Source organism: Periophthalmus magnuspinnatus, chromosome 20 (genome assembly GCF_009829125.3).
Source record: "Periophthalmus magnuspinnatus isolate fPerMag1 chromosome 20, fPerMag1.2.pri, whole genome shotgun sequence".
NCBI lineage: Eukaryota > Metazoa > Chordata > Actinopteri > Gobiiformes > Gobiidae > Periophthalmus > Periophthalmus magnuspinnatus.
This window is the reverse complement of record NC_047145.1, coordinates 1,210,349-1,224,720: the sequence shown is the minus strand read 5'-3', so window position 1 is coordinate 1,224,720 and position 14,372 is coordinate 1,210,349. Positions and strand designations below refer to the sequence as shown.

At 41.5% G+C, this 14,372-nt stretch overlaps 1 protein-coding gene across 1 annotated transcript; it reads left to right on the top strand.

Moving 5' to 3' along the window:
* The first annotated feature begins 1,542 nt into the window (after nt 1-1,542).
* On the top strand, nt 1,543-13,996 carry cngb3.1 (cyclic nucleotide gated channel subunit beta 3, tandem duplicate 1). Its single transcript, XM_033986223.1, has 18 exons — nt 1,543-1,620; nt 2,958-3,054; nt 3,587-3,770; nt 4,841-4,998; nt 5,727-6,026; nt 6,882-7,090; nt 7,375-7,425; nt 7,555-7,641; nt 8,333-8,397; nt 8,465-8,587; nt 9,095-9,236; nt 9,592-9,751; nt 9,815-9,912; nt 10,437-10,520; nt 11,391-11,509; nt 11,590-11,742; nt 12,785-12,905; nt 13,973-13,996. Exons 1-18 carry the CDS (start codon nt 1,543-1,545, stop codon nt 13,994-13,996), a joined length of 2,253 nt encoding a protein of 750 aa, XP_033842114.1.
* The last annotated feature ends 376 nt before the right edge of the window (nt 13,997-14,372 follow it).

Below are 14,372 nucleotides of genomic sequence, written 5' to 3'. Positions count from 1 at the left end.
CAATTCACTTTCCATTGAAAACGTGTGTCTCTTTGTTGAGCGTGACAAAGTATTATTTCTGTGCAGCTTATTTTTACATCAGATTTTTATGTTACAATCATCACGCTTTTAACCGAAATTATTTAACAATTGCATGAAATAAATAATAATAAATGGATTTACAAACATAATCTTCCATTTTATGAATTAAAGTAACTAGCCCCATTGATTCTTCAGTCCAGTGGATGTGACTGGATTTTCTCTCTGTGGACCTTGTGTTTCTACTGGGCCAATAAACAGGAAGTGATGCGCCTGAATTTGTACGAACTTTATCGACAAACCAAAACAATATGACATTGAACAGATGAACTGACAATGAAGATTAAACAAGAAACGTGTCATTTTGGTCTTAAATGTTCATATTAACCTGCTCTACATGATCCTGGGGTTCTTTTTTTTTTAGTTATTTTGAGTTTTTGTTTTTTTTTTTTTTGTTATTTTGAGTTTTTTTTTTAGGTATTTCTTTTATTTATTTTTTGTTATTTTGAGGGTTGTTTTTTTTTTTTTTTTTTTTTTTTTTTTTTTTTTTGTCATTTTGAGGTTTTGTTTTTTTGGGTTTTTTTTTGTTATTTTGAGGTTTTTTTTTTTAGGTATTTCTATTTTTATTTATTTTTTGTTATTTTGAGGGTTTTTTGTTTATTTTTGTTTGTTTGTTTTTGTTTTAGTCATTTTGAGGTTTTGTTTTTTGGTGGGTTTTTTTAGTTATTTTGAGGGGGGGGGTGTTTTTGTTTTGTTTTCATTTTTAGTTAATTTTTTTTTCCTTTTTTTTTTTTTTTTTTTTTACTGTCCCCTCTCTCTGTCTCTGCTGCTTCAGACTCATTCTGGTCTTAAATGTTCATATTAACCCTCTACATGATCCTGGGGTTTTTATTTCTCTTTTGTGTCTGTAAATCAAGATATGAACATTAATAACAGACAAATCAGGTCCTTCTTTATCTGAGGTCGCTCCTGTTAGCGTTAGCAACAGGTTTGATTGACAGCGTTCGCTCCTGATTGGCTCTTTGGTTGCTATAGATACTGGCCGGTTCCTTATGTGTTGAACTTCATTATTAATCTTTTTGCACAGCTAAATCAAACTGAAATTACACTGCTCTGTTCTATTGTATGAAAGTTGTTGTTTTGTTAAATCTGATCATAAAATAAAACGAAGAAATAACCCTGTACAACCAAAACTGTCTTTTATTTTTGTATTTTTATGTTTTTCAATATTAAAATACCACTAATTAAAATGAAAACTGAGTCAGAAATATAAAAAAAAAAACACACAGATAATTGACCCACTGATCCTTTCTACAAACTTAAAATATCCTTTTCTTAACCGTAGACTCGTGAACCGCAGCGCCCTCTGGTGTCTGTAGTCCTGTGGAGCAAAGGGGGCGTGGCCAACTTAGAATTAATGAGTCTAAAGAATTAATTGGCTCAGTGTTTGGAGCGAGGCGAGGACACGAGTCGTCCCGGGACACACAGGAGGCTCTGGTGTTATTTCTGTGGATCATAGAGACGATGTTCAGCTGGTTCAAGCGGCGGCTGAAGCCCACCGAGCCCGAGACCCCACCGCAAGCCCCGCCTCCACCCGCAAAGGTAAGACCCGCCCTCTTACTACAATGTGCTACTACGACTACGACTACTACTACTACTACTGTGCTTTAAGTGTCGACCTTAACTAAAGTCATTTGATTGGAAATAAGTGTGATTTGTGGTAAGTTTTGCTCGGGTCTACAGGGGGCGCTAAAGAGCTCAGTACAGACAGATTTAAAGTGTCTAAAATAATGACAATGGAAATGTTTTATGTTTGAAACTCCAACTGCAGCTCCGTCAGTTTTGGCCCTGTGTGTGTACAGAGGTGGAGGAAGTATTTGAGTGAGTAAAAGTACAAATACTGGAGTAAAAGAAATACTCAAGAGTAAAAATAAAAAATATTCAAGAGTAAAAAAAAAAAGTGCTCAAGAGTAAAAATCAAAAATATTCAAGAGTAAAAAATAAAAAGTGCTCAAGAGTAAAAATAAAAAATATTCAAGAGTAAAAAATAAAATAGTAAATTAAGAGTAAAAAAAATATTCAAGTAAGAGTATCGCATGAAAAATCTACTTAAGTAAAAGTATTAAAGTACATGTTTAAAAATGTACTTAAAGAGTAAAAAGTAAAAGTATTTCTCACAGATTTTGAGTCTTTAAATCTTCAAATGTGGAGATTTTGATAAAGATTTGAGCTGAATTTTGTTCAACAGAAATAATTGAATTGTTTTTTCTTCTGTTTTTATTTGTATATTTTTGTTTTGTTTAAATTATAAACGTGTTAAAAATAAAACCTCAGACTTTTCTCACACAATAAGAAGTAGTGGAGTAGAAAGTACAGATACTGCTCTCAAATGTACTCAAGTAAAAGTAAAAAGTACCACTGTAAAATGTACTAAAGTAAAGTACAGACGCCTAAATATTTACTTAAGTACAGTACTTTACTACTTTTACTTTCCACATTTTCTACATTTCAAAGTGATATAAAAACGTATTGGCTTCGTTCAAGGAGGTGAAATTTGGCGCAGTGACTCTTCAGGTCGTCCCCGTCAAAAAAGTCCGGGGGCCATGTTTGTATTTTGCACGGTGTTGCCATGGCGACGCCTGGAAAAACCCATGTTACTCTGTTTTATTGTATTAGTGCGTCCAGTGTGTGTTCAGTTTTTTGTTTTTTTTTACACCAGATCAATTAAAATCATTGACATTTTTGTGTGTACAATGGGGGGAGAGGGGGGTTAAGTGTCTTGCCCAAGGACACAACAACAGTGTTCGTCTGTGAGGGCTGGAGTTGCACCGCTGACCTGTGAGTCGTTGAATCTGACGCTCGACAGACGATGTTTATGTCGAGAGCCGGACTCAAACCGCCTTCGTCTGTGGACAAACTGTAAACGTGTTCGTTAACAGGAAGAAAAACCTCCGGAGAAAAAGGAGGAGCCCCCGAAAAAAGATGAGGAGAAAAAAGAAGAAAAGAAAGAAGCAAAGGAGGAGGAGCCTAAACCAGGTGAGAGCTGCACCTGGAAACACAGACGTAAACAAACGGCCTCGCTCTGGATTGGCTCTTTGGTTGCTATGATACCTGTGGTCAGAATTACAAAAACACTGTGACGTCCTGGACACTCTGTGGAGGGGCGGGGCTTATCTTAAGGGTGGAGCATTAGGCGTCAAGATGGCGTCTCATCTGTTTTTTTATAGATTTTTAAGGTTTTAAGACACAGTGAACAAAAATGAAATGAATTAAAAATAAATGAGTAAATATAGACACAGACACAAAAAGAGTAGATTTATATAGACACATTTATACAGGAGCCATGGGCCGGAGAGTAAAGTCTCTGTCTGTCTGTCTTTCTTTCTGTCTCTCTTTCTTGCTGTCTTTCTTTCTTTCTTTCTTTTTTATTTAAGTAGATTCTAACAAATAACGAAATTCATGAATTGTAAATAATTCTAAAGAAAAACACTAATGACGTGTTGAGCCTAAAGATGATGTCCTTTTGATTAAACCTGATTTATTCAATGTGTTTTTTTTATATTTTTAGCCCCTGCCCCGGCCGCACCTGCCCCGGCCGCACCTGCCCCGGCCGCACCTGCCCCGGCCGCACCTGCCCCTGGAGCTCCTGCCCCTGGAGCTCCTGCCCCTGGAGCTCCTGCCCCTGGAGCTCCTGCCCCTGGAGCTCCTGCCCCTGGAGCTCCTGCTGCTGCAAACCCAGAGGAGGGAAAAGGGTGAGACACGTCTCCACTCGCTCCGTTCCTGTGTGCTTTATGTTGTATGTTGTGTGTTGTGTGTTTTGTGCTTTATGCTGTGTGTTTTATGTTGTGTGTTTTGTGTTTTGTGCTTTATGCTGTGTGACTCCGCCTCCACAATGTGACAGTCTGAGGCTAAAGAGGGAAAAGCAGATTAGAGGCTTATAGGTATTAGTGCCCCGCAGTGACCACACAGTGACCACGCAGAGGAGCAACACTGTGTCTCGGGGCAGAATCAGCCTCTGGTGAAACACAGAATAAAACAAGTTGAAAACAACAAATTATAGAATGTATTTTATCATTTTGTGTCGCTAATAGATCATTTAACACAACTTTTTAGTGTGTGTGTGTGTGGGGGGGGGGGGGGGTGTGTGTGTGTTTATGGCGTCAGACCTGTTGATGTTGCATTTATTGAGTTCGAGTTGGTTTGAACCATTTGAAAAACATGTATTCTTACTGTGAGTGGGCTCGCCTTTCCGTAGATCTTACTTGCTACGTACATAAAAGGTACAATATTACACAAAACTGACTCTTTAAGCAGCTAGAATTTTGTTAACGCGTCAAAAACACACCTGGAGTTGTGTTTTGTTTCATTTATTATTAGTCTGTGACATCCCCAAAGCTCAAAACGCTCTGTTCCACCTTGTGATGTCATCAAGTGGTAGTTTTCAAGTTGAACAGCTGCTTTTACCTTTAGTTCAGTCGACATAAGTGGCCATTCCAGGATTTCTGAAATGATCCAAATGATTCTAGTTCAGTGTGTGGAGTTTAAAAACACAGCGGAGCACTTCCTGTATCACCACACGATGACATCACAAGGTGGAACAGAGCGTTTTTTCATTTTGAGAGAAGAACTCAGCCTAAATCTGCAAAAACAAAACTCAACTCCAGGTCTGTTTGTGATGATTCATTTGTTTTATAGAGGGGCCCATCTGAGGCTTCTTGACCCGGGCCCCCAAATGTCTGTGGACGGCCCTGACTGTGGACTCTCCTCTTCATTCGCTTTTTAAACATATTTCATTTTGTAACATATTTTTCTCTTTCCCCAGTGATGAGCCGCCGAAGTCTCCTCCGCCCGTCGTCTACTCTCGTTACGCAGACGACCATCTCCGAGCCGTGGGCAAACTACTCAAAGATCGAACAAAAGAGCTGAAAGAAAAAGTCATAGATCCATACGCCACGTCTCCAGAAATCACCCCCCCTGTCAGTGAGTACAGGAATTACACCTTAAAGGGGCAAACAAACAGACCAGGACTAAACCGGGACTAAACCGGGACTAAACCGGGACTAAACCGGGACTAAACCGGGACTAAAACGGAACTAAACCGGGACTAAACCGGGACTAAACCGGAACTAAAACGGGACTAAACCGGGACTAAACCGGGACTAAAACGGGACTAATACGGGACTAAAATGGGACTAAAACGGGACTAAACCGGGACTAAAACGGGACTAAAATGGGACTAAAACGGGATTAAAACGGGACTAAACCAGGACTAAACGGGACTAAACCGGGACTAAAACGGGACTAAACCGGGACTAAACCGGGACTAAAACGGGACTAAACCGGGACTAAACCGGGACTAAAACGGGACTAAAACGGGACAAAACCGGGACTAAACCGGGACTAAACCGGGACTAAACCGGGACTAAACCGGGACTAAAATGGGACTAAAACGGGACTAAAACGGGACTAAACGGGGACTAAACCAGGACTAAACTGGGGGACTAAACCAGGACTAAACCGGGACTAAACCAGGACTAAACCAGGACTAAACCAGGACTAAACTGGGGGACTAAACCAGGACTAAACCGGGACTAAACCAGGACTAAACCAGGACTAAACCAGGACTAAACCAGGACTAAACATGTGAGAAGTACTTCCTGGTTCCAGTCAGGACCCGAGGGACTTGGTTTTCTCTTTTCTCTTTTCAGCTCCCATTTATAAAAAGGAGGACTACATCCGAATGAAGGAGGAGGAACGCATCGCCAAGGAGGAGGCGGACAAAAAGAAAGCAGAGGAAGCGGCCAAAAAGGCGGAGGAGAAGAAGAAGAAAGACGAGGAGAAGCGTCTGGAGGCTGAGAAAAAGGCAGAAGAAGAGAGACTGGCAGCAGAGGCCAAGAGGAAACAGAGGATCCTCCCAGAATTCCACTGTCGCTGTTTCGACGTTCTGTTCCACCCCATCGAGGCCAAGATGGACGAGGTGCTGGGGTCCACCATAGACCCCTTCACAGGTGAGACAGGTGCACGGGGGTGAGACAGGTGCACGGGGTGTGAGACAGGTGCACGGGGGTGAGACAGGTGTACAGAGTGTGAGACAGGAGCACAGGGGTGAGACAGGTGCACGGGGGTGAGACAGGTGCACTGAGTGTGAGACAGGAGCACAGGGGTGAGACAGGTGTAGAGATGTGAGACAGGTATATGGGGTGTGAGACAGGCATACAGGGGTGAGACAGATGTAGAGAGGTGTGAGACAGGTGTACAGAGTGTGAGACAGGTGTGAGACAGGTGTAGAGAGGTGTGAGACAGGTGTACAGGGGGGTGAGACCGGTTTAGAGAGGTGTGAGACAGGTGTACAGAGTGTGAGACAGGTGTACATTTGGTGTTTTTTTGTCTTTATTTTTACTTCTTCATACATGTTACACAGACACCAAATATATGAACATATATGGAATTATGAAGTAAAAAGTTAAATAAATCTACTAAATATTTTTCAACAGACCAGAGGGTGGAAGCTTTGAGGTGTTGAAAATATATATATATATATATATATATATATATATATATATATATATATATATAATATTGTTGAATTATTCACCTTGTTTTAATTGTTACATAATTCCATACATCTTACTTACTTCATATATTTGATTCTTCTTGTGATCTGAAGGTGGAGCTGAATCCTGCTCCCTCAGGTCAGAACCGTTGATGTGTCCTTGAGCAAGACACTTCTCCCCCAGTGTGTGTGTGTGTGTGGGTGTGTGGGGGGGGGGTGTGTGTGTGTGTGACAGGTTCGTTTAAACCTGGTGTGTGTGTAACGTCTCGTGCGGCGTTCCCTGGTCTCAGCTCTCGTCTCTGTGCTTCAGATCGGAGGTACATTTCGTGGATGGCGTTCGTCGCCGTGGCGTACAACTATAACGTGTGGCTGTGTACGGCTCGTCTGGCGTTCCCCTTCCATAACGCCGTCGTGAACCCCTTCTGGATCTTCTTCGACGTCGTCAGTGACATCATCAACGTCATCGACATCATCATCTGGCAGCCCCGCCTCCAGTTTGTGAAAGCCGGAGACATAATCGTAAGAAACTCAGTCACTTTTCTTGCACCTGCCTGTCTCCATGGAGATGTTATTGCTTTGCTTGGAATGTTTCACATTATGGCATTAAACTTATTTATAATCAGTGGAGATGAGCAGGTTAGGGTTTTTTAGTTGTTTGTTGTTGTTTTCTTTTGCAAAACAAGCACCAGTGATGGAGCAGATACAAGAACATTTTTAAGTTTAAGGCTCAGAATCACCATGGAGACGCACCGGAGACAGATCCCAGAATACACCTTTAAAATGTTAAACTTTTATCTGTGCAGAAAGACAGAGTCATGACCAAAGAACATTACCGGAAATCCCCCAAATTTAAGGTGAGACTTTTCAAAGCAAAATTACTTTTCTATTTGCCCGTTTTTCCTGGTTGTTTATGTTTATTTCCTGTTTTTTCCTGGTTGTCTTCATATTTTCTCCTCTTTGTGTTTCTCGTTTCTCGTCTTCAGACCGACCTGTTCAGCATCGTTCCGTTCGACCTGCTCTGTTTACACTTTGAGTTCTCGTCTGTTTATCGTCTCAACCGTTTCATCAGAGTAAGACACTTCAGATCAAAACTCCACAGTTTGTTTGATTTGTGTTTTATTTATTTGTTATTATGATTATTTACTATTTCCCAGACGCTCTTTTAAACTCACATTTACAGCCCTAGTGTATTTTTTATTTCCATTTGAATCACGTTGTGTTTTTCCAGTTTTGTCGTTGTTTTTAACTCGGTCGTTTCATTAGTGAAGTTCACATTCTGTGTGAGAGCAGAGGCCGGAGTGAACACGTCTCACTCTGGACCACACGTCTCACTCTGGACCACAGTAAAGGGCCGCTCCGAGAGACAGGAGACAGAGCGGCCCCGCCCTCCTCTGGAGCCAAGCTCTGGAGCGAGTGCAGTGTGAACGCGACCTCAGGGTGACCTCAGGGCGACCTCAGGGTGACCTCAGGGTGACCTCAGTCACTGTGACAGAGAAAAGACTGGAACTGAGTTAAAAAGAAGCTCTCGGATCATTTGTATTTGTATGAATGGGCGTGTGTGTGTGTGTGTGTGTCTGTGTGTGTTTTCACGGGGCTTTGTCTCTCTTCTTTCTCACAGTCTGGACTTATGTGTTTTTTGTTTGCTCTGTACTTGAGCAGGATGTTCATGGACGTGATGTTTGAAACATTTATCATAATTGTGTTTATAAAATTAAACGTGTGTATTTTTATATTTGTATATTTGTCTTCTCGTTTCTTCAGCTCGATTCTTTTTTTGAGTTCAGTGATCGTCTGGAGAGCATCATGGCGAAGGCTTATATCTGGAGGTGAGTCTTTCTGTTTGTTGTGCGTTTAAACTGTTTTTTTTTTCACTGTGGATGTGTTTTTGTTCAGAGTGGCTCGTACGACCGGGTACCTCCTGTACGCGCTGCACCTTAACTCCTGCATCTACTACGTGGCCTCGCTCCACCAGGGCCTGGGCACCAGCCACTGGGTCTACGACGGGAACGGGACGGCGTGAGTACGAGGACGAGTAAAGCTTTATGTGGGACATTTTTATGCAGCGCAGGAGCCGTAGTCTGTGACGACAGAAGAGGGAGACGCCGAGGAGACAAATGTAGTGACCCCGAGAGGACGGGGACGTCTCACTCTGTCCACGTCTTTATACAGTCTGTGGTTTAAAGCCACACTGAGAAACCTTCCTGTCCTGTCCTCTCTCTGGTCCATGTCTTTGTCTCTCGTCTCTTCAGATATCTGAGGTGTTATTATTGTCCTCTGTCTCTCTCTTGTCCTCTCTCTCTTGTCCTCTGTCTCTTCCTCTGTCTCTCTCTTGTCCTCTGTCTTGTCTCTGTCTTGTCTCTCTCTCGTCCTCTCATGTCTTTGTCTCTCGTGTCTTCAGATATCTGAGGTGTTATTATTGTCCTCTGTCTCTCTCTTGTCCTCTGTCTCGTCCTCTGTCTCTCTCTTGTCCTCTGTCTCTGTCTTGTCCTCTCTGGTCCATGTCTTTGTCTCTCGTGTCTTCAGATATCTCCGGTGTTATTATTTCGCCGTGCGGAGTCTCATAAACATCGGCGGTCTCCCAGAGCCGACCAACACGTACGAGATTTCCTTCCAGATGCTGAACTTCTTCATCGGCGTCTTCGTCTTCTCCAGTTTGATTGGACAGGTCAGAGGTCAAGGGGCGTGGCCAGTGTTATACTTCCTCCAACGCCGACTTTAGTTCAGTTCTCACAACATGAAGAGAGAGAAGAGAAAGAGGAGGGGAAGAGAGAGGAAGGGAGGAGAGAGAAGAGACAGAAAGAAGAGAGAAAGAGATGAAAGAGGAAGGAGAGAGAGAAAGAGAGGAGAGGGAGGAGAGGAGATAAATAAGAGAGGAAGGAGAGAGGAGATAAATAACAGAGGGAGGAGGGGGAATGAGAGAAAGGAGAGAGAGGAGGGGAGAAAGAGAAAAAGAGGATGGGAGGAGAGAGAGAAAAGATAAATAAAATAATCTGGGCCCTTCATTAAAGTGTTTTTTCCAGATGAGGGACGTGATCGGCGCGGCCACGGCGGCGCAGACGTACTTCAGAGCGTCGATGGACGACTGCGTGTCCTACATGAACACGTACCACATCCCCAAGATGGTTCAGAACAGAGTCCGAATGTGGTACAACTACACCTGGGCCGCGCAGGGCATGCTGGGTAATTATACAGACATTATATAAACATGGCCGCCGCGGTTCGACCGTCTCGTCTCCTCCTCAGACGAGTCGGAGCTGCTGGATAAAATGCCTTTAGTGATGAAGACGGCGATCGCTGTGGACATCAACTTAGCGACTTTCCAGAAGATTGACCTGTTCAAGGTGCCACACTTTTCCATAAATAAATGAAGCAAGGATGTTTTAACATCTCTGGTGTTTCCTCTCTCGTTTCCTCTGGTGTTTCCTCGTCGTTTCCTCTGGTGTTTCCTCTGGTGTTTCCTCATCGTTTCCTCGGGTGTTTCCTGTGGTGTTTCCTCTCATGTTTCCTCTCGTTTCCTCTGGTGTTTCCTCTCGTGTTTCCTCTCATGTTTCCTCTGGTGTTTCCTCCGGTGTTTCCTCGTCGTTTCCTCTGGTGTTTCCTCTGGTGTTTCCTCTGGTGTTTCCTCGTCGTTTCCTCTCGTGTTTCCTCTGGTGTTTCCTCTCTTGTTTCCTCTGGTGTTTCCTCCGGTGTTTCCTCATCGTTTCCTCATCGTTTCCTCTGATGTTTCCTCTCATGTTTCCTCTCGTTTCCTCTGGTGTTTCCTCTCGTTTCCTCTCGTTTCCTCATCGTTTCCTCTCATGTTTCCTCTCTCGTTTCCTCTCTCGTTTCCTCTCTCGTTTCCTCTCGTTTCCTCTCGTTTCCTCAGGGCTGTGATCAGCAGATGTTGGTGGACATGCTCCTCAGGCTCAAGTCCATCATTTATCTTCCTGGAGACTTTGTGGTCAGAAAAGTGAGTGACACATTTAGATCATAAATACTCAGAGAAAAGAAGGAAATGATTCTGTTACTTTAAAAAGTACAGATACTTAGGGAAAAGTCAAAGTATCACATGAAAACAATCTACTTAAGTAAAAGTATTAAAGTACCTGTTTGAAAATGTACTTAGAGTAAAAAGTAAAAGTATTTATCACAGATTCTGAGTCAAGATTAAAAAAAAAAAACTTGAGTAAAAAAAATAAAAATACCCAAGAGTAAAAAAATACTCAAGTAAGAGTAAAAAAAATATTGTCGAGTAAAAGAAAGTATCACATGAAAGTATTAAAGTACCTGTTTAAAAATGTACTTAAAGAGTAAAAATAAAAGTATTTATCACAGAATTTAAGTACATTTTTAAACAGGTACTTTAATACTTTTACTCAAGTAGATTTTTTCATGTGATACTTTTACTTTCACTTGAGTACTTCTTTGCCTCAGTATCTGTACTTTTACTTCAGTAACAAACTCTAGTTCTTCTTCCACCTCTGGGTTTTGTGAAAAGACGAGTTTTTTCACTGTTTTTGTGTTAAATCTGATCAAAGCTTCAGCCTTTAGTGGTTTATTCGATTAATCGGTTGAAACGTGGATCATAATGTTACGCAGCAGAAACGTGAACGAGGGGCTGAAGATGTGGCGTTTTTTTTCTGTATTTATCTGTAAAAAAAGTCGGATTAAACTCACGATTCACAAGTTTAATCTGTATTTTTATATAAATCCACTGTTTCCTCGCACTTTTTTCTGCATAAATAGTCGTTTTCGTCGTAGTATTTAGGACGATAAAGGTTAGATTAACACAACGTCGAGTCGTTTTTAAAGATAAATGTGCTGTTTTTTGTGTTTCCAGGGCGACATCGGTAAAGAGATGTACATCATAAAGAGCGGAGCGGTGCAGGTGGTGGGAGGACCCGACAACAGCATCGTGTTTGTGACTCTGAAGGCCGGATGTGTGTTTGGAGAGATCAGGTCTGGACTTCACGTTTACTTTTACATAAAACGATTAAAACGATTAAAACGATTAACGCCGACGTGAATCTCCGCTCCAGTTTACTCCAGTCGGCCAAAGACGGAGGAAACAGACGCACCGCCAACGTAAAGGCCCACGGCTTCGCTAATCTGTCTGTGCTGGAGAAGAAGGATCTGTTCGACATCCTGGTTCATTATCCCGAATCGCAGAAAGTGTTGGCCCGGAAAGGAAGGTGAGCGGAGAGAGACGAAAGTAAAACCACGAGAGAATCTGATCTGAAACACCATTTAAAAGTAAAATGTGACACAAAACTAACTCTTTAAAACATGTTAGAACAGAGTGAGTGCGTCACAAACAGACCTGGACGTGTGTTTTGTTTCATTCACATGTTTGAGTCGCATTTTATTATTAGTCTGTTACATCTACAAAGATCAAAATGCGACGTTCCACCTTGTGATGTCATCAAGTGGGAGTTTTCAAGTGAACAGCGACTTTTACCTTTAGTTCAGTCGAGATAAGAGACAACTCCAGGACTGAAATGATCCAAATGATTCTATAAATGAAGGTGTGTGGAGTTTAAAAACACAGTGGAGCACTTCCTGTATCACCACATGAAGAGAGAGAAAGAGAAGAGATAAATAACAGGAGAGAAAGAGAGAGGAGACAGAGAAAGGAGCGAAGGAGGGGGAGAAGGAGGAGAGAGAGAGAAGAAAAAGAGAGAGAAGAGGAGAGGAGAGAGAAAAGAGAGGGGAGGAAGAGAGAGGGGTTAGAGAAGAGAGAGAGAAGGGGGAGAGAGAAGAGGAGATGAGAGAGAGAGGACAGGAGAGGGGAGGGAGAGAGAAGAGAGATAAGACAGCGTGGAGAGAAGAGAGGAGATGAGAGAGAGAGAGAGGAGAGAGAGAGAAGAGGGAGAGAGGAGATGAGAGAGAGGGAAGAGAGAGGAGAGGAGATGAGAGGAGATGAGGGGGGGAAGAGATAAGAGAGGGAGAAGAGAGAGGAAAAAAGAGAGGAGAGAGAGGGAAGAGGGAGAGGCGAGAGAGAGGGGGGGAAGAGATAAGAGAGAGGAGAGATAAGAGAGAGGAGAGGGAAGAGAGAGGAGAAAAGAGAGGAGAGAGAGGGAAGAGAGAGCGGAGAGAAGAGAGAGAGGAGAGAGAGGGTTTATGTGTTAAATCGTGTGAATAAATCCAAACCCTCCAGTTCCGTTTGTGACTGTGACTCTATCAGACAAACACAGATCAGATCAACAGTTTAACGTTTGGACTTTTATCTTTGAGGAAACTGATGAAGGCCAAAGCTCCGACCGGAGCCAAAGCCGAGGACAAACCCAAAGGAATGACGCTCTTTCAAAATAAACCACCAACGCCAAAAATGTTCCGAGCTCTGCGGAAACTTAAGGTACAAAATCTGTGTTTTATGAGGCAGATCTGAGTTTTGAAATATTCATTATGTAAAGAAATATGAACTGAAAGAAAAAACGTACATCCTAAACTTGACGAAAATGTTTTATTTTGAAATCTCGGATGTGTTTTTATAATTTAATGTCAAAGTTTAAGATAAAAGCTGCGTAATATTTGGCGAAGCACAAACTCAAAACAAAACCAGATTCACAGCTGTGGATTTGAACATTACGCCCATTTCATAATCATATTTATTAATGATTTATGTATTAATGTTATTACTATTATTTATATAAGGCAAAAACAAAATATATAAACAAAAAAGTCATATTGTCCAAATCGCTCTGGAGTTTAAGTCACAGCAGCAAAAAAATGCAGAATAAGGAAGAAAAAAACATGTCGCATTTTGGGGGGAAATTTATTTTACAAAATCCGAGACCAAGAACAGACATTTTATCTTTAAAGTCAAGTTATAATAATAATAATAAAATGTGGAACAACAGGCTGAATATCAGGACATCACGCTAACGCTAATGCTAATGCTAACGCTAACTTAACACATTTATATTTATTCAGCTCCATGAAGCACAGACAGAACTGAACACGTGTCTGGTTTGTTAACGTAAGATATTAACAGTTAATCAGATAAATAAAGAAGAAAAAGCAACAAGTTTACTCTGGATCTCACTCCAAATCAATAAATCCACTGAATTCTTCATCCTCGGTGTCGATTCTGAACAAATCCACCAACTCCAGAGGAAGATGAAGCGTCGCTCGGCAGAATACGACTTTATTTTAGGCTCATGTTTGTTCAGTGTTTTTCTCTTTGTCTTTTAAATCAGCGTAATGTTGATATTTTAAATGTTCAGTGGAAAGATGTGAAATTATCTATTTGAATAAAGTCACATATAAGTCGCACCCTCGGACAAACTGTGAACAAAATGACACTTATCGTCCGGAAAATACGGTAATTTAACAGTAAATTATAAGATTAAAAACAAATGTCCACGTGAAAGTGAAACTAGAGTCATAATAATAATAATAATCTGAATTTTTTCTCCGCAGAACTCGGCTACAGAGCAGAAATAAACCCTGGATCCAGCTGCTCTTCACTCGTCCAAACGTAAAGACGACGATAAATAAATGTGACTCTAAACAAACGAGCGCAGTTTGAAAATGTGACGTGTTTTTGTTTGTTTGTAATAAAATAAGAAAACGTCTTGTTATAAACGACATATTTCATCGACGTGTTTATTAGCACTTTAAATTCAAACGTAAATATTAACTGGACTTTTTCACGTATCGACAAACTGCCTTAAATCTCCAGCAGAGGGCGATATTTTGTTTTGGTCGATCTGCCGCATAAAAAAATCCACATAAAGCTTTATTTTCACACTTTAACCTCAGACCGATCAGAGCGCCGTGGTCACGTTTTAAAGTTTGTAGTACATTTAAATCGGTCAGA